Source organism: Colletotrichum siamense (assembly GCF_013390195.1).
Source record: "Colletotrichum siamense strain Cg363 chromosome Unknown KSG_Cg363_contig02, whole genome shotgun sequence".
Taxonomy (NCBI): Eukaryota; Fungi; Ascomycota; class Sordariomycetes; order Glomerellales; family Glomerellaceae; genus Colletotrichum; species Colletotrichum siamense.
Genome location: NW_023501015.1, coordinates 3,571,786 through 3,590,785, shown reverse-complemented (window position 1 = coordinate 3,590,785; position 19,000 = coordinate 3,571,786). Strand labels below are relative to the sequence as shown.

At 52.5% G+C, this 19,000-nt stretch overlaps 6 protein-coding genes across 6 annotated transcripts; 2 read left to right on the top strand and 4 right to left on the bottom strand.

The window, feature by feature from the left end:
- Nucleotides 1–5: 5 nt before the first annotated feature.
- Nucleotides 6–1,535, bottom strand: CGCS363_v002896 (Secondary metabolism regulator LAE1; the record flags this gene model as incomplete). Its single annotated transcript, XM_036634745.1, has 10 exons — nt 6–63; nt 124–681; nt 738–775; nt 823–845; nt 901–1,020; nt 1,077–1,095; nt 1,156–1,178; nt 1,235–1,325; nt 1,384–1,425; nt 1,503–1,535. 10 exons carry the CDS (start codon nt 1,533–1,535, stop codon nt 6–8), a joined length of 1,005 nt encoding a protein of 334 aa, XP_036500004.1.
- Nucleotides 1,536–4,125: 2,590 nt separating this feature from the next.
- On the bottom strand, nt 4,126–4,511 carry CGCS363_v002895 (uncharacterized protein; the record flags this gene model as incomplete). Its single annotated transcript, XM_036634744.1, has 2 exons — nt 4,126–4,414; nt 4,477–4,511. 2 exons carry the CDS (start codon nt 4,509–4,511, stop codon nt 4,126–4,128), a joined length of 324 nt encoding a protein of 107 aa, XP_036500005.1.
- A 4,529-nt stretch (nt 4,512–9,040) lies between these two features.
- On the bottom strand, nt 9,041–10,932 carry ecdC-2 (Major facilitator-type transporter ecdC; the record flags this gene model as incomplete). The annotated part of the gene is made up of 6 exons (XM_036634743.1): nt 9,041–9,272; nt 9,347–9,486; nt 9,537–9,783; nt 9,838–10,250; nt 10,304–10,716; nt 10,773–10,932. The coding sequence occupies 6 exons, from the start codon at nt 10,930–10,932 to the stop codon at nt 9,041–9,043; spliced, it is 1,605 nt and encodes a 534-aa protein (XP_036500006.1).
- Nucleotides 10,933–12,054: 1,122 nt separating this feature from the next.
- CGCS363_v002893 (uncharacterized protein) lies at nt 12,055–14,709 on the top strand (the record flags this gene model as incomplete). The annotated part of the gene is made up of 2 exons (XM_036634742.1): nt 12,055–13,105; nt 13,160–14,709. The coding sequence occupies 2 exons, from the start codon at nt 12,055–12,057 to the stop codon at nt 14,707–14,709; spliced, it is 2,601 nt and encodes an 866-aa protein (XP_036500007.1).
- Nucleotides 14,710–15,473: 764 nt separating this feature from the next.
- On the top strand, nt 15,474–16,331 carry CGCS363_v002892 (uncharacterized protein; the record flags this gene model as incomplete). Its single annotated transcript, XM_036634741.1, has 2 exons — nt 15,474–15,827; nt 15,879–16,331. 2 exons carry the CDS (start codon nt 15,474–15,476, stop codon nt 16,329–16,331), a joined length of 807 nt encoding a protein of 268 aa, XP_036500008.1.
- An 83-nt stretch (nt 16,332–16,414) lies between these two features.
- On the bottom strand, nt 16,415–18,012 carry tcpD (4-O-dimethylallyl-L-tyrosine synthase; the record flags this gene model as incomplete). Its single annotated transcript, XM_036634740.1, has 5 exons — nt 16,415–16,475; nt 16,525–16,641; nt 16,696–17,377; nt 17,444–17,883; nt 17,942–18,012. 5 exons carry the CDS (start codon nt 18,010–18,012, stop codon nt 16,415–16,417), a joined length of 1,371 nt encoding a protein of 456 aa, XP_036500009.1.
- Nucleotides 18,013–19,000: the final 988 nt, after the last annotated feature.

Here is a 19,000-nt window from a genome sequence, read left to right as displayed (position 1 = left end):
GTCACCTATGCTTCAGGCGGCTCGGAAGCTTCCCTCTCAGGTTTCCGGCCCCAAACGGAATACCTGAACCATTCGTTAGTACATCTTTCAACCCCTAGAGCTATAGAGCTATAAATCACTTACACTAGGAAGTAGGCGTGAACCTTGCCCTTCTTCATCTCATCCCGCACATGCGCGCAAAATACCAACACTTCCTCCTTGGTCCAGTCAAGCATGCGAGTAAACAGAGCCATGCAGATGGATTCGATGCCTTGCGTCATGCTCTCAGCGCACCACAAGCCAATGTTCTTTTGACGGGGGTCAGCGGCCCAAGTGCCGACGGGCCAGTACTCCGTGCGTTCCTGAACGTCCACGAAGCCTGCCTCTTGAAGCAGCCTCTTGAAGCTTGGTGCCGTCGTAATGGGCTGCCCGGCGGCATCGGTGGCTTTCACGACGTTCTGCGTCCACTGCCAAATATATGAGTCATCCGTCATTGTGCCATCTCCACATGTCGCCGGGAAGTTGTTGTCGTGTAATTCGATGTATCCGCCAGGCTCGAGGTTGTCGTAGGCTTGGGAGAGAAATCTGGGCCAGCTGCGGAAGCTCCCGACCATAGCCCTCACAAATATAAAGTCAAACGGCTGCGAGAATATCCAAGGTTTGTCGACATCGTCCACCTCAAAGTAACAGTTTGGCGGAACGCTGGTAGCTTAGGTCAATCATCTCTTGTGGCTGGGCGGAAGTCATAATGAACTCACAAGTCAGGCTGGATCGGACTCAAATCAACCCCAATAACCTGTGATTGCTTAGCCCAATTTAGACCAGGTTCACTCAGTGACCTACGGTTGCCTCGGGATGTTCGTCCGCTACGGTTTGATTAGCTCAGAGTTCTCAAAGAAACCGAAGTGCTTTCCACCATACCATAGTCTATAGACCATATGCCGGTTCCAGTTCCAACGTCCAGGACACGGTTCGCACCGTACTTCTTGGGGCTGTTGCACAGGCCGTCCCACGTCCTCACCCACAATTCATGAGCATGGTCTACGATGTATTCATCGTCAGTCGCACGCTATCGTTTTGGTTTTGGCTAGACGTACCCAGGCGATCTTGCTCCGTCTGCGTCAAGTGACGTTAGGCTTCACTCTAGAAAAAAAAAAAATCAAAGCCGGGCCCTACCTCATCATTCGGTCCAAAATACTCTGTGGCAGTGTTGTTAGTAAGAGATTCGTTACACCACGTTCGGCTTTCAACTTACTTCCATCACTCAGCCTGTGGTAAGTGCGGCCATTTTCTTTTCGAAAGTCCATAATGCTAGACCTCAAGGAAGCCTTCGACGATGCCACGGACTTCGAAATGTTAGTTGAGAACTCAAGCCCACCTCAGACAGGCATGTGAACGGCTAACCTCAGGCGTTATAGACACGGCGTCATCTTCGACTTGAGGCGCCTTTTTTACATAAGTCAATTCTGCCCCATGTAGTATGATATACACCGCAATTGCGATGTAGAGCACATTGCACTCACAGCAACCGGGGGTTGAGGAGCGTGTTCCGCCATTTCTGCTGAGCAGCACACTCTTTTTCCAAGTCGAGTTCCAGGGGGGAAAAGATGAAAGGTTTTGGGAAATGCCAAATGGTGGGCGGGAATGAACGGGGATTAAATGTGGTTTGGACACCTCGGGAAACAGATGGGCCAACAACCCCCTGGTCGTGAACATCCCAGCCCACTTGTTGGCACCCCGCTCAGTTGGTTCTTCAGATGCAGTTTGTCAAAACCCGATTGGACTGGACCGCTGAATCATACTCAAACCTGCATATGCTGACGGTTTAATGGCCTCTTTTAAACCGGAGTTCCAGCTGATTTCGTCAACTTGGACCCCCTATGTGTCCCCCCCTGCTCAACAGACCGCGGCTGGCTTTGAACGCAGCAGCCTTTGGCCAATCTGACCTTCCAGAGGGGGCATGGTCTGTAATGCTTTCTCCAATTATAACCCAATCTCCATCGATCCTAACCATGTATGGGAACCTCTTCGTTGGTCACTCTAACTAGGCGTGAACGCGATGCAAACGTCGACAAATCATTTGCATACGAGCTCTCACTCTCTGTCATTATCTATGGAGTTCCTAATTGTTGTTCAAAAAGAATTCTCCGTATATAATCAGATCTCACCAGCAAGACTTCCGCTTAGACGAACCTCGCCATTCGACCGGGCGAAAATCATAAATTTTGTCAGTGCAGGAATCAGTGTTACTGTCAGGCGCAGAATTCTCTTCCTTCTATGAAACTCTACACAGCGTGCGAGCAGAGCGACTGGACGGGGCAGCCTCAATGCCAGACCCAGCCAAAGTCCACGAAGTCTGTCGATATTCTTGAACACTGAAAGTCATGGAAAGTTGTTATTGAACAATCGAGTGTGTCCGTGGCATCGGTTTCACCACAGACGTATACTCCATGACGTGATTACCTTATTTCAAGTAAGAGACTACTGTCAAGACCCCAGAAGCCCGAGAAACCCGCAGTACAGACTGGATAGGACTCAGGTCAGAAACCGATACTCAACATCAGACGATAGTTGTGATTCTTGTCCGAAATTAACACGACGGCGTTCGCTGCGTCTGTTTTAAGGTTGGCCATAATCATGATCTCCCGTGTGGGAGTCCTGGATGCAAGATACTTACCATACTCTGAAGCCAAGCTGCCAGCTTCTACGCCAACATCAAGAAGCTGTGACAGCAATTGTCATCCCAAGCCAAAATCGAACAGCAATTGAAGCCTGCTACAAATTTAGCCCATAGCTGCTTTGAACAAATTCTTGTTCACAAAAGTTGCTCAACCGGTCTTGCTCTGATTAGAAGCTCTGTCAGAATGGACTTGGCAAAAGATAAGAAGTTTGCGGCACAGTCACCTACCCCGTCAACAGGTCAAGTCAGCCCGACAGACCGCCAAGCACGTCCACAATAACTCACTGCCTTCGCTCGGTCACTGTTGACAGCACCAATTCTCCTTATGATGATCCGAGATGATCGACGGCATGGAAGAGAGAGAATCATCGAACGACCCGCGCGGCCTCGGACAAGGCTCTCCAGGGAAGCTTCACACCAACCCACGGAACCACCGACAGGAGAGGCGTCATCATCGGTCCGAGAAGGCTGTCTTTTTTTACACTGTCAATCCCACAACGAAGCTGCCCGGCATCTTGTGCGTGGGGGAATCGTCGTGCAGGTTTTGCCCGGGCGGACTCACGGCGTCCAAGGCGGAATCGGAGCCCGGTCAACCAGGCTGACTTGATCCCCCCCGGGGGGAGCTTTATCTCGGAAAGAAGCTTTGACCATGATAGAGTGAGGGGTGACGAGGAGGAGGAGGAGCAAGGCAGTCTGGGGTTCCCTTTTAAGAGGAGGGAGACGGGGGTTGTTGCTGGGCGTGCGTGCTGAACCCACACGTGTTGGACATGTCACGCACCCCGCTACGCCTGCTGGTACCTTGCGTTGGTCTGCCAGCCGCGTTTCCATACAACGCGATTGGCCCGCTCCACTGCCCATATCCCACGTTTACATCCACACAGTCTTTCACCGGGTCTGCGTCCAGGTATTCCGCAATACAAGGGGGTTAGAGAACAGATGGAGAAGGTTTCCGAGTTGAGAGCCCCTGCATCGCTGTGCCCGACATGCCAGCCTGATCTTAAAAGGTTGTCAGAAGCTCCGTCAACCCCAAGATCCATGGAATAAACCTAATATTAGAAAGGTTTGGCAACTCCAAGACATCACAGTTGCACATTTCACGTCCATCGGGCGTGCATGGCGGCATGAGCTGGAATAGAAGCCCCTGTTTCCTGCACCTCGACTAATGTTTCTCGCCAGTGACAATGATTGACAAGGTATCAATTCCTTAACATAATGATTGGCCTGAATAAAGGTTATTGAAAAAGATTGACAGAATACATGACAGGATATTTCATAACTGTTGTCTGGGATAGTGTTACAACCACGCATTTCATCATAACCTCCGCCCCATCCCTCACCTTGCTCTTTCATGCGTTGCACAACTTCCTCCCCCTTTCATGACTTAAAGCATTGTGTACTTGCATCTGAGCCTTGTGTGGGGGTCCGATTGGGCTCGTCGGCCTCTGAATGGCGGTGAGACATGCTCATCAGCCACTCGCTTCCCTCTGTGAGGTCGAGTTGCGCCCCTTTGAGTCTGGTTGGGCAGACTCTGTCGACGGTTGCTCGGGCTGCTTCCCAAACTTCTTCTGGAAAAGCTTGATCGCCTGAGCGGCACGGGATTTGTGGTATTGAATCGCTGACTTCACATCTCGAGAACTGTCGGCTAGGGTGACAAGAGCGTTTCCTTCTCTCTGGTCTTCGCGTTGGAACCTCGCAAGTTGTGATTGGCGTGGAATACGGGCAGCGAGAGGGTCAAATCGAATAGATGGAGTGACACTGCTTGATTGCAAAAGGTTAGCAAGCCTGAAATCATGACATGAAGTCAACTGAAGACTCACCTCTCAAGGGGCGGTCTCCGCTCAGAGGGCGACATTATGGCATGAACTAAGGTAAACTACAGATAGGGTTGAACAATTTGAAGTGTAGGAAGCCATCAGCGAGTATAATGTAATTAGACTGAGATATTGTTGGTGACGATGGACAGTTGACGGTCTTATACTCAAAACTTGAAATAACGTTCGTCTCGAGCACTCACGGGCTGACTGGAAGAAGATAGGTGACCAGAAATGGCGAACCAGCCATCCAAAGTGATATGACACCACCATTCAACTGCTTCGAGAGCCCAGCCACGTTGGGCAGGTGCAATCAACATCGAGAGCGTAGGCTTGCAGGCTGGGTCGCCCGATTCGCAGTTGTCCGCACCCAGACTTGGCTGTTTTGTCCTTTTGCGGCCGACTAGGAAGTCGCCCCTTGAGCATTTCTGAGCACAATTTGTGTCTCATAACCACCCTTGAGTTTAGGACCAGACCGGCACATAATCCCTAAGGCTGCGGGCCGCAAAGCCCTACCCAACGGCCCAAAAACCCGGTCTGCGGCTGGTCAGAAGGTTGACCAAGCCTATCCTGGCGTCGTCTCCGTGGTATAAGCCCAAGGCTCTCTGCTCATTTCCCGTCTCTGAACTTTTGTATGGAAACCGGGGAAGGCGCTTCACGAAGCCGGCCAGGCGTCTGTCATCCTCAACACGGGATGCAAAGCATCAGCCACAAAGCCGCTGGGATATGACAATCCAAGGAACCCGTCCAGCTCGCTGGCTGGATATCGCCGAGGCACCAAATCTCAACGAATTAACCCAGTGGCATCGTGTATAGGTGCGTTTGCGATGCAACTAAAACTGGTTGGCAAGTAGAGTCGCGGAGCGACTGCGGAGCGTCCGCCAGAACTCGGCGAGAAGTGTGGCTAGTGCGTGAGAGCTGGAATCAAAAGGCCGCGCGAGGATACTGAATGTGGCTGGTGTGCTCACGTGGTTGGCCAACGTGATGAAAAGAGGCAAAGAGAGAAGGCAACAGCCACAGTTTGGGCCGAGGTCGTTCCTTGAATCGGGGCTCGGCCTTCTGCGAATGGAGGGTCAGTAATGTGTGATGAGATGCATGGTGATATGCAAGAGAAAATTCGCGAAAAAGGAGCGGCGGCTCTGGGATGGTGTATGCCAGAAATGGCAGGGATCAGAGGTGCGTCGGCCCCCAAGACTGTAGAAGATACGTCGATTGAATGGTGATCCCCGCTCTTACCCCAGTTCACCGCTCTCTCTTCGGCGATGAGTTATCCAATGTCTTGCGGACGCTGGAAACGAATTATTTGCCTGTCGGAAACAGAGGCGATTTGCCGTGGGATTGGCCCTGCATAAGCGATGCCTCAAGCGGAAGCTGGCCAGTCCTGTAGCAGGACAAAGTCTTGACAAACGTGCCAATTCCCGCTTCCGTGTCCGTGTTCCGTGTGATTCCAAACTGAAGAGGGATCCGTAGACAGCCAAGGGCTTCAAGGGTGGCGATAGCTGTGATCCTCAGCCACGACGTTTCCAGGATCTCGCAAACGCATGGTCAGCGGATAACTGGGGCCGTGGTGCCTCTGGCCCCTGAGGCAGACTGATTGATTGTCAGAATCGTTCTTATTCCAATCAATGGATGCAGGAGAGCGGCGTAGCAATGGGGAAAGAAATGGCGCAGCCGGATTGGAGGTTGTATCATGGACGAGGATGGCAGCTTGGAGTGGTGTGTAGTTGGAAGAAGATGCATGGACACTCAATTGAATTTCTGGGACTTCAAGGAGACCCCTACCAAGCACAGCGGGGCCTCTCACGGGCACTACGCTAGCGGCGCCCCGTGCAAGACAGGCGCCACGGTGCAGGCACTGAACATGGAGCGCCAGGGGGAACCTTGGGGTGCCCACCGCCGACCCCGCCTTGGTGCATCGACTGAAGCTGGTGCTTCTCGTCGACAACACTTCCTTGCAATTCCCAGTCGTCGCGATGGCGCGCTCTTTTGACCAGACAACCATCACAACTTCAATCAGCTTGGCCCGAGCTCTTTAGGAAAGCCGTGGTTGTGTTCTAGCGGAGTCCAAGGCAGAATGAATCCTCTCCCTCGACGTCACATGCTAATCTCTCATGCGTGCAGATGGATACTCTGCAGGTCTTGGAACGAGGCATCCGCCAGGCGGTCATGACCGGCTTCTCGGCCGCTCCCCTCTGCGGGCTATGTATCCCAGAATGGCCAGTTGGCCGACTTTGAAAGTACGCCATCTTCGAACCCAGAGATTCGGAAACTAGGACAGTGCTTGTGGGTGCCAGCCATCCTTCACCGACACTTCTCTCTTCCCCGACGATGTCTCCATCACCAAGTCTGCCACATTGAACGGTGCCGGCATCAAGAGAACCAATGCCTTGAATCACTATCTGATCTAACGCACGGAAAGAAGCATACCAGTCGGGCACTCTCAGAAAACGTCCGAGGAATGGGGTCGCTTAACTTATGAGACACACAAGGAAGTGTCGGTTGACACCGACCCACTCCAACGCTACCCTTCTTGGTGTGTCGGTGAGCTGGGCTGTTTGGAAGCCAGATGCGTCCAAGATTGACCGCGAACACAGTCCGAGGGATGGCCACAGCCGAGATTGCAACAGAAGTATTGCGCCAAGCGGATTGCGTGCTGCTCCCGCACAAAAGCATGCGTTCCAATTTTGACAAGAGGCTTTGCATTGGTGAGTTTGTGCCAGCAATAGGCAGAACGGGATTTGCTCGGCGGCTCAGCCTTCCTGGAAGACTGACGTCGATGGCTGCCGGCTATCACAAGTCTTCCGGAAGAACCTTTCTTGCACAAATTGAAGTGTACAGGCAGCTTATGCGGCTTGGCGTCTCCACACAAGGCTATACCTAGCTCAGTGTTTGGGAGACCGTTGAGGCAGTGGATCACACCATGGCGCATGCGTTCCAACGGGCTGAAAGACACCATGTACGAGCTACCGAACCCGGGCGATATTACTATCGACATTGAATGACATTGCAACGTTTCAATCACATCGGCTTGCATCAATCGAGACTTCTCTTGTCGCGGAAGATAGCTGCTATAGACAAGACGCTACAATATTCAATCATGCTGGGCTCTTGAGGCGGGGCCACCAACCCCCGCGTACCGTACCCAACCGTCCGACCTGGACCCCGGTCATCCATGAGCGTGGGACCGCTGCAACCAAACAGTCGGGCCTTTCAAGGGGTTTTACGACCTGCATGCGGTCAATCTAGACGTTTCAGATGCTTCCATCATAGAAGATGGGCGCATAAGTTGCTCCTGATAACCGGATTGGTGGGCGTACGAGCCACCCTTTTACCACCGCTGTCAACACCGACCATCAGCACCCCAGATTTATCCAATCTTCTAGTGCTGACCCGGCTTCGCACGCAACGGCATTTGTCCTATTCACAGACTTACCTCCGTTGTGCTGGACCCTATGTTCCTCGACGAGTCAGAAAACCCCTGTAACCCAGAATCACGGATCCATCTAATCTAACTTTGCATCCGACAAGAACTAGCTCCCGGGACGGGCTATCTTGGCCGAAATGTCCTGGGACTTTGTTGGTAGCAAAGAGGAGTGACTCAATCTGACCTAACCACTCAAGGTGTCCTCATGGGAAATTCTAGCATCAGAATGGATGGAAGCGCTGTTGGCGAGCTGATCCATACCTATGAAAGAAGATTGCAGCTTCTCTTCAGAGCGGTCGCGTTGGGTCGCGGAGGGGTCCGATGGGCATCGCACATCGCCGGGACATCACAAAACGATCGGCAGTTGCATTATTCCCGTGTCGCGGGCAACGAATCAATCTCGCTACCGACGGGAATGAGGTGACACTGAGTCGGGCTTGGGACCTTGGGTCTTGACGCCTGCCTGCCTACCTTGCCCAGACCACACCTTCTTCCCAGAAGCTCGGGGCACCATCGCGTGCCCCGTTACAAGCGGGGGCTAGCACCGCACGGGCCTAGCGTACCAGACTGTTGGGTCGTTCTACGCCCACACCTCATTGTGTGGGGTAATTACCTTAAGCTCCTGCGCTTCGCGTCGACGACTCACCCTCGAAAACCGCGACCACATCAAAGCCATCAGTTGCAATCAATGAATGAGCTACATGCGAAAAAAAAACCCGAAAATAAAATTTGAAAAAAAAGAAAAAAAAGTTCAGCCAGAGGCTTATGAAAATTCCCAGGAGATTCTTACCAACCTCAGGTGTAACGATGCAAGGAATTTTTCTAACGGCGGCAGGTCTCGAACCCTGCGCACCCGTGGCGTGAGACGTTCAGAAAAACTCGCTTTGAAGCGCCTACTGATCCCACTAGACCACGGACTGTTGTGATAGACGAACTTGTTTTTTGGGGGCATGTACCATGGGGCGGCAGCGTTGGGACGGAGGGCGTTGCTGCCTCAGGGTGGCTTCTGCCTGAGGACCAACCTCCTCGCTTCGTCTTGGGCGTTCGAGATCAAGGCTTTCCATTCAAGCCAGCCAAGCTATGAATCTAAGATATGTGAACAAATTGCCCCGCTTGAGTGTCGTCAACACAGCAGTGCTCCTTCCACTACTCTTCCCGGTCAACCACCTTCGTCTGCGATGCATCAAGCATGCAATCACACTTATACGTCTTGAACTTCCGTGCTGGCACACCCTTCTGGAACATCTCCTGCAGCTCAAGATAGTTGCGACCCTTCATCTCCGGCAAGCAGAAGTACAAGTATACGCACATGGGCACCGACAGACCGAAAAATACGAAGCAGATTTTCGCCCCCAAATTTGCCTGGTCAGGATTGATTCTGGTTTACCAAACGTTAGCTTTGGTCCGTTGTGCGCTCATGCTGTTTCTTGCATCGATAGGGGCTAGACTCACAGGTATGGCATCACCTGCAGCGTCATGCACGAGACAGCTGTCGCGGACATGATGTTGATGCTGTACGTCTTTTGGCGAAGTTGGTTGCTTGGCGTTTCTCCTCCAACCGAGTAGCTCGTCGCACCGAGTGTCATTTGGTACTGTGAGAACTTAGGTACAATTCCACAAAGTCTGACTGCGTCGCGCTTACCAAGAAGCCCCAGATCGTCATCAGACTGACGGTGGCCATCAACGCCTTCTGGTTGTTCTCCAACGTGCCAATGCCTCCGATCAACAACAAAGTGGCCGTCATGACAAAACAGCCACCGACAATCATTGGGCGGCGACCGACGCGGTCAATGAGAGGCCAGGAGCACATGTTGCCGAAGAGCTGCACAGCAAACGCTGCCTGAGCGATGCCGATCGGGTTCTGGACGCCCGCGAGGCGGAAGTAGTACCTGCAGCCATGTTAGCAACGAATACCGTACTGATTTTCCCGTTTCTATACTGACGTCAAGTAGCCAGACACAAAGTTCACTCCAATGAATTGTTGTGAGATGAACACAAAACAAATGATCAGTGTCCGACGACCATCAGGGCCCTTGAAACACTGAAGCCAAGATCCACCCTCTTTTGAGTATTCCTGTTCCTTGGCCACCGCCACCGTCATGATGGTCATGGCTTCATCGACATCAAAGTTGGGTCCGTTGAATCGACGGAAAGACTTGGCCGCTTCTTCGGGCTTTCCATGCATAATCAGCCATGAGGGTGATTCGGGCAGAAAAGGCAGACCCAGCAGGAGCAGGCCCGGGGGGATGATCTGTGTGATGATAGGGATGCGCCATGCGAGTTGGTCAGTGTGCGTCTTGTCGCTCGCAAAGACAGCCAGAGAGTTGAGCCATTGGCCGATCACAATCATAGTGTTCTTTCAAAGGTTAGTTATGTTCCGAAAGGGATTTAGGTCCAGGGGTGACGCACGACTAACGCCAAGCAGGTTCCACGCATCCTGACAGGCGCGAGCTCTGCAACAAAAACGGGGCCGAGAGAATGCCCCAATCCGAAGCCGAAGCAGGCCACGATTTTCCCGCCGAATATCTGCATAATGGACTTGGCGAAGTACTGCGCGATGACGCCAGCAACACAAAGGATGCAGGCACCGATGATGGTCTTCTTACGCCCAAGTCTGTCCGAAACGAAGCCGGTCGCGAACGCCGAGACGAAGAGACCGATTGTCGTTGCTGCATTGAGGATTTGTTGATCTCTGGCACTGACGACCCATTCGCCGTCGACCTGCTGGCCAAATTCCTCAAGGAAGGGCGTTACAGCAAGCAGGTTGCCAACAGTGCTGGCCTCGTAGCCAAAGTTCACCGGCAAGAGGAAGATCAGGAGGCCTTGATGCGAGCGTGAGTTGGAGATAGCTTCTGCCTCATGAGGTTCATCAACTTACACCATCCAAGCACTCTCTTGTTCTCCCATATGTACTGCAAAGTGATCTTCTCGTCCTGGTGATTGGCGACCGACTCAAGGTCAACATTCGTCGGTGCTTCAACATGCTGCGACGCATGTAGATCCTTCTTTGAGGCCGTCTTTTCGGTTAATGAAGCCATTGCGGATATGTCCTCACTTGAGTCGAGGTCAAGTCGACGCTTGCGAATAGACAACCACGTCGCAATAGAAGTGGCCACCCCAAGCTTTATACACGACGGTAGGTTTTCACCTCCCGTTCGCTTCGCCGAGGTGGTGCCACGAGCCTCACTATTGCCGAAGGTTGAGATCGTGTTCCCGAGGCTACGGCTCATTTGAACCTGGGACTCCAGAAAACGAGGGGCCACTTGACACATCTGGAGAAGACAGGGGCGGGTACCATGACTGCATTTGGCATTTGCGGGGGCCCGGGGGCTTGGTGTTACTCAACTGAGGATTCACCATGTCCGGGCTGGGATCCCATAATCATCTGCCGTGAACCAGGTAAAGAGACCAGGAAGGCAGGGAATACTATGGCCAGATTCTCGGGTTCGTCAGTCTGGTATTGATACGTCAACACGCGACAAAAATCAATTGCAAAGAGCGGCAGGCAGGGTCTGTCAATGCTGTATGACAGGGGCATTTCTCCGTGGGGGATTTGCGGATCTTCAGCTTCACGAACGAGGCCAATGAGAGTTCCTTTGACAGGGGAGCTGCTACCCCTGGTGCGCTCGCACTGCGGGGGTTGCAGTGGAGCTTGTGGAGTTTGGGGCCGGCAAACTTGGAATTAGCGACTCAGGACGAACTTCGCCGTCCTCATGACCAAGACCGGCTCTTCTCTGACGACATGATCCAATGCTTTCCCCGCGGTTTCCCCGTTATTACTCCATCTAGACAGGCCTCATCAACTGTTTGCGGTGACAAGCAAGTCGAAATGGAAGAACCCTGCGTGGTTAGCCCACCTAGCATCGTTCCCATCAGATTAGACAAGCCCGGTCTCTGGGCAGACTAGCTTTATGCTCGCCGGCTGGCCTGTTTAATGCTCGAAAGGGAAGTCCTAAACACCCGGTCTTTCGGCAGCTTTCTCGGTAGTCTGATCCGGTAAATGGAAGCGCCGACGGCATAGACCTCTTCCACAATCCTTTCCATGTGCCGACTACGAAGTGTTTAGGCTTGACAATAGTTCGCGACTGCAACGCACGATGATCTGGTTTGGAAGCTCATAAGAACAGAAAAGGCCAGAGAAGGTATCCAAGTACGCAAAAATGGCTCAGCTCGAATTTAGCATCCCCTCCACCATACCGGAGCCGTTCTCGCCAAACTATCTCTTCGCGAAAGACGAGATCCCCGAGTTCCTCGTACCAAAACGGGTACACAATTTTGTCAACACAACATCCGCGAACAGCCTCACGACTTCTCGACTTGATAGCTATGCCACTCTCACCAACTCCACAGAGGAGAGTGGTAGTGTCACCCTTGACTATGGCGTCGCCGTGGCCGGCATCCCAGTGCTACATATCCACGGACTTGACACGCCTTCCAACAGGGCGTTGATTGACTTCACGGTTTCCGAAGGCTACCCAGGGATCACAAAGAGCGAAGGCGATGGGCCATACCCTTTCTCAGCCGGTGCCGATACCTCCCGCCGTGTTCGCTTTCGAGTGAGCGGCCCGGGCTTCTACGAGGCCAAGTGTGTGCAAGGAAGCCAGCGCTGGCTCAAGGTCTCTCTCATCACGAAGGGCTCATGCTCCGTACGCATTTCTCTGGTAGGCTTCGTGCCTACAACCTCGAATATTCCGGTTGATAAGCTTCCGGGATACTTTCAATGCTCTGACGAGACTCTGTCAGAGCTCTGGGGATATGGAGCGAGGACGTTGCAGCTGAACTGCGTACCGGCTCGCTCAATACCTTCCCCATGGCAGGTATCGGAAGACATGGGTGTCTTGGTAGACTCTCAAAGATGCAATGCCTATGGGTGGGGACATTTGTGGACGGACTACAACTTGGAGTTTGATGGCATGATCCTTGAGGGAGGTCTGGCGTGGATGGTTCGCGTGTCTCCTGGCATGCCGGGAATGCTCTTCCAGCTCAATGTCGAAAATGGCAAAGCAGTCATTGAACAGTGGTTCGGCTACTACAATAAGCCCCAAACAACTTTGGTTCCAAAGCTTATTGCCTCAGTTGAGATCCCTGAGCCCAAGATATCTGAAGGTGAATGGTTGCGCATTAGGACGAGTTGCATCGGCGACGCCCCTGTGTCTATCAGCATCGACAACACCCAAGTTGCAACATTCAAGCAAGGCGGTCTCAAAGTCGGTAGGTGTCATCATCTTTGGGAGAAATTGAGTGACTACGCTAACTATTTCGCAGAGGGCTTCGCAAGTCTCGCAGTTCCTCCCGATCACCCTGATTTCCCCTATTTCCCCAAGGGCTCTGTTGCCATCGGGGCAGGGCAAGATCAACTTTGCCGTTTCAGAAACCTCGTGGTCCGAAATCCCAACAATGAAGTACTTTACCAATCTGGGCTTAATACACCGGCGGTTCTGGGTGACTTTGGGTTGAAGACAAATCAGTTTCCATTTGTCTTTGATGGTGCCAAGCGGGATCGATACCCATGGACAGCCGACATCATCGTGGGCGGACGATCAGCCTACTACTCCACGGCGGGCTCAGAGTACATACGAGGAAACATTGTCGCTTCTATGCTGAGGTTTAAGGGTGACGAAACAGGGCGCGGACTTCTCCCGGGAGGGGTGCCTCCTGGCCGATACTTCACCAGAGATCTGACTGACGGTTTCTTCGATATTGAGACAATCAACTACTCTCTCTACCTCATCCTTGTGATCTACGACTACTGGCTGTACACCGGAGACGATGCTTTGGTCAAGTCCTGCTGGGACAAGCTGAAAAGCTGCATCGCCTATGTTTTAGCACGAGTCAACAAGGACGGTCTTGTCTGCGCCGAAGGCTTCGACGCGGGAGACTACGATTACTACAATGGACTCCAAACAGGCATCTCGACAAAGCGTAATGCCCTGTTCATTGCGTCCCTCGAAGCCTGCGCGCATATTGCCTTGTGCCCAGGCATCTCCGACAAAGCGGCAGCAGAAGCCTACGCGATGTCGGCCATAAGCATGGTGGACGCAGTTCGGAAGCACTGCTTCAACGCAAACTCGGGACACTACAATATCACAGACACTCGCACCGAAGGCTTCCAGCAAGAAATGCACGCCTGGCTTATTCTAAAACACATATGCAAAGAAGAGCAGATGCCTAGCCTGCTCGACAAGTTCGGTTCCCTCGTCTTGCCCTCTACCGTCAATGAGGCCCCTTTATCCTTTAGCCCAGACACCCCCGGCCCACCGCCCGTCATCTCACCCATAATGTCCGCCTTCCACATTCAAGCTGCGCTTCAAGCAGGTCGACCAGCCGAAGGCGAGCGCGTACTTCGCAGCGTCTTTGGCCCCATGGCAGACAAATCAAGCGAACATTTCACCGGCACTACCTGGGAGTTTCTCAACCCCGATGGCACGCCTTTCAAAGGCGACTTTTGCTCATACGCGCAGCTCTTTGGCGCCGGGCCGACCTCGATACTGTCGCAGTACGCCCTGGGCGTCGAGCCTCTCGCGCCTGGGTTCAAGGAGTTTAAGATCTGGCCGAGGTTTGATGTGAATGGGCTGAAATGGGCGCAAGGAAGAGTACCGACGCCTGTTGGGGATGGAATCGTTGTGAAATGGCAAGTGTTCAAGGCTGGGTGGTTGCTGGAGGCCTGGGCGCCGCTTGGTCTCGAGGGCAAAGTGAGGATTCCCAGTCAGGTCTGGGAGAGGAAACAGAGTATTTCTGTCGACGGCAAACAGGCAGGGGTCGAACTTGAGGTGCCTTTCACGAAGCACATCAAGATTGCTGTCACATTCAGATAAGCGACAGCGTCTACCACATATCAAAGTCAACCCCGCGAATAACCTTGAAGCATTGTGAACGTGGCTTTCCTAACCCATTCGTAGTCCGTGCTTGGTCTCAAACAGGTTCCTTCGTGGATGGCCCCGCTTTCCCCCATGACTGGCAAAACGAAGCTATCGTCACCCACCACCAGGGCAGAGGCAAAAACATCAAAAAACATACAACACCGGGCATTCGCCGGTCGTCACCGACCCGACTACTACTCCAGCCCTCATTGGCTTATCTATGGGAGAGCGAACGGGATCCCGAGTTTTCCAATGGGTATGGTCGTATGTGGTAGTCTGGAGTGAGAAGGTGGATGATATACTGAGACAGCATGCCTCTGGTCCACATTTGCAGTCACAACTAAGGGATCTCGAAGGTACACATATTGTTTGCGATGATGTGCTTCAACTGCAGGTTCAGATAATATTTTGAATGACATGTGGAAGAAACAAAGATGCGCGGGGCTATCGAGGTCGAATATACTCAAATACGAGAGTGTGGGGTTAATAGCAAGTTGACACCCATGTAAGTACATGGAAGCCTTCTGCCAAACCCAGTCATTGCCATTTGTTATTGCTACTCCGCTATGAACCATCTGTTGGTACCGAAGGTATTTCAATGTGCATGAGTACTTCTCACCTGCCTCCTTTCCATCCCCTCACCAACCGTCCTTTGGCTTCCTTACCCTCCTCTCCTTCTCTCGTACGTCAGAGACGTCGCAGTTGTCGGCACTTGCACCATGTCTTCAACTGAGGCCCATGTTGACGTCGTCTACTCGCCACTGGACATCACTGAACGAACAGTCCTCCCTCGGTCCGACGGTAAGTCTCTCTGGGACAAAGTCCAGCCCACCGCCGCCTTCGAGTGCCCCAAAGCCCTGCTCCTGGTCTGGCCGATCTTCGGGCCCATCACCGACATCGCTGTCCTCGATAGCACAGCTGCCCCAAGCGAGGCATTCAAGAACCGGCAGCCGTTTGTGATCGAGAATCCGGACGGTTCTAAGACGTTTCACCCCGTGGCCTTGCTACCTGCTACCTACCCCCTTCTATCCCGCATCGTGGCATCTGCCGGCATTTTTGACGAATTCCTCGCGGTTAGCGAGAGGATGACGGAGCTGCATTAGTTTGACAGGGACAATATCAAGGAGGCTCAGCGCGCGGGCGTTACAAAGTTCTACTGCTGCGACGAGGAGTGCAAGAGTCAACCGTACTTGTTTATGACCGAGGAGCCGAAGCTGGTCATTCAAGCGTTGAAGAAGCCCTACGTCACCATTGGCGAGGCCGTCTCTGCTATTCACGAGTGGCTTCTTGCCATGCAGGAGGATATCCTAATTGCCGAGAGAGCGCAGTTTCCGGAGGACGATACTTGGGGTTGCCAGACGCCACTGCCATCGACGGACACGAAGTTTTGGGTTTCTGGTCTCTGGGGGACGAATGTAATGCGCCAGGGCGGCGTTGGTTTTGGGGAGCAGTCTAAGTGGAATCCTGAGACGGGGGAGGGTGCCCGCAGATGGAGGAGGAGTGGGAAGAGCTTTTGGAGATGGCGAGGAAGAAGCGACGTGACTTGCGTGCCAGGGGCGACGGCGGTCATAAGATAGGGACGGTAAGTAGATTAAGTGATACATATTGGGACTCTTGATTTAATTACGAGCAAGATGGAAAGCTGGCGGTATCAATGCGCTTACACGTACGTCTCGGCATTTGTGTCCATACGGACCAAAAAGGAGATGCCGCTCGGCAGACTAATATCCAAGTCATAGATGATTGCTTCGAGACCCAGTACATTCAAACCTCGAAGGGTGGTACAGCTCAGGGTTCAGATAAGTACTGACGGCCACTGAACCATTCTTCACAGCACAGGTGATGTATGTGTGAAATCCTAGTCCATCCTCGAGCCTCCGATGCTTGCTGCGTTGTCAAAAGTCAGCATTTCGTCCACATAAATGCCACTGTCAGACTCACCACAGACTCTTTACTCCTTCGTAATACGTCACACCATTTGCCAAGGACTTGCCTCTCCTTTGCAAGAATCCCGACAGACCACGCGCAATCTGCTCGTCGTCCCGAGCGTAATGTCGAACAGGCAGATAGACCTTGGGCTTGGGGAGCGGAGCACCAGGTTTCAGCTCTAGGTAGTACAGGATGCCGCTGGTGCGATGATCTATCGTGGGCAGCGGCCTCGACAAGGCACCCACGTCGTCTTCTGCGCCGGAACCAAAGACTGCAACCCAGAGTTCCTTGAGCGAGGACATGACGGTATCGGTGAGGAAGGGGAGTCGTCCACCCAAGCTCATGACGTCGATCATGCTGCTAATGGTCGTGTTCTTGGACCGGATGTAGATCTTGACGCGGGAGTCGGTCGGGTCAACGCAGTCTATTGCGACTATCTCCTCAACCGGCTGCTTCGTGGGGTGATGGCAGAGAATGAAGTCTTTGAGCAAGCTGAATTGGCCCATGAGTGTTGTCGAGGAATATTCTGGGCCTAGTGGTGGCAGGCTTTGTATTGCTTGCTCAACCAGGTCCAAACTCGATATGCCCAGAGAGGAGGCCTTCACGGTGGGTATGAAGTAAGACTTGACCGTGGTGCTTCCGTCGTCCTCGAGGTCAAAGGCAGAGAAGGTCTGCGAGGAAGAAACAGCTCCGTCTATATTGTAATCTTGACATCCATTTCTGGACATTTGGGTTGCATGATTTGAACAAATCGTCGTACTTTGCAGAGAGTGTCTGTACCAAGACAGATCGAGACCTTGAGCATATGATCTCGTTCTATTCAGTAGTGAAGCAGTAGCTTGTTCGTTGGCAGAACCTGCAGTCCATCCGATGGGCTCAACCGAGTAACGGACCGTGGGTGTGCTCTGCTCGTCAGACCAGGCCCAGCTGAGTTCAACGGGGGTGTGGTCGTCCGTCATGAAGCTCTCCCAACGAGGCGTTCTAACCGAAGGATACGGCCCGAGGGAGGCTGAGACGGCGGCTCCAAAGAACCCCCGGTGAACGGCCTTGGCTCTGTCGTCGTAGCTGGCCATGGTCATCATGGCGGACAGCGTCTCGCCCACCTCACGGTCCCAAGCCTGTACATGCGCGTCTCTAAGGAGCTCGGTGGTGATGAGATGAAGAAATTTGTCGTCAGATAGTCCGATGTTACTGCCAGCTCTGTCGAAACGAATAAATTAGCACAGAGTCGTGTTCAAATGTGTTGGAGAACGGGTACTTTGGCGTCACCGGGTCCTCATGTTCTTGGTCTATGTAGCCCCCATGGCTGAAGTTTGGGAGACTATTCATATTTGCTGTCAATAGAAGCTTACGGTGCGATGTCCATTCAGTCGCTACCGCGAGGTCGTCGGTGAAAGAGGTCAAATCTGTGGGATGCATGAGCATAACTGATCACAACCCTAGTGTCGAGAAAGCCGTTTGGGCTTATTTAAATTTTCTCGACATGAACTCATGTCCACAACATCAACTTATCTGCGTGATAAAGGTGCATGGAAAAGTCTGGGCATTTTCCCAACTGAGTAATCGCCGCGCATGAGAATATGTTGGAGCAATGCGAGACGGAGGTCAGCCCCGAATCACACAGTATCAACCCGATCCCTCATTCACTGCGCTCAAGACGAAGCTACACTGTCTTTTCCTCGCCGAAAAATACCCTGTCGATTGAAAATGAAACGTATGGTACTTTATGTAAATGTATCGTTATTCATGGTGCAGCTAAATCTCCTTATCAGGAATGTCGAGCGAAGCATTTTGTTGGTGGCTGTCTGGAAAACCGGCTCCTGAGTCGTGAAGTTTTTAGACTACGCCCTCTCTTACAGGAGCTTCTGTGAAATTTGCGTATTGATAGCTTGATCCCAACCAGTGAAGCAGAATCCATCTGTATCAAGAAGTGACGTTGGCAATGCCATAGTCTATGCGTGGTTAATATGGTTCAGACCCAAGTCTTTCTCCCATCGAATGTTATGTATGCGTCTACCTTCTCAGATCCCATGATCCACGACTAAACTTCACCGAGTCTTAAGACTGGAGGACTTTGTTGGAGTAATGCACTCAATGTAGCTTCACTGCGAACGTACAAACCCGAGATGCATGCGCCACGTTACGACCCTCCGCTGATTGAAATGGATCCCGTCCATGAGACTTAGTCACATTGTCATGAAGTCGTGCGATTGATAACGTTGTTACACAGGCTCACTCGCCAAGGACGTTGTAACGCGCGTCAGACAGAACCCTTTCTCAATGCGGTAGAAACAAGTCTTTACTTACGTTCAGCTAA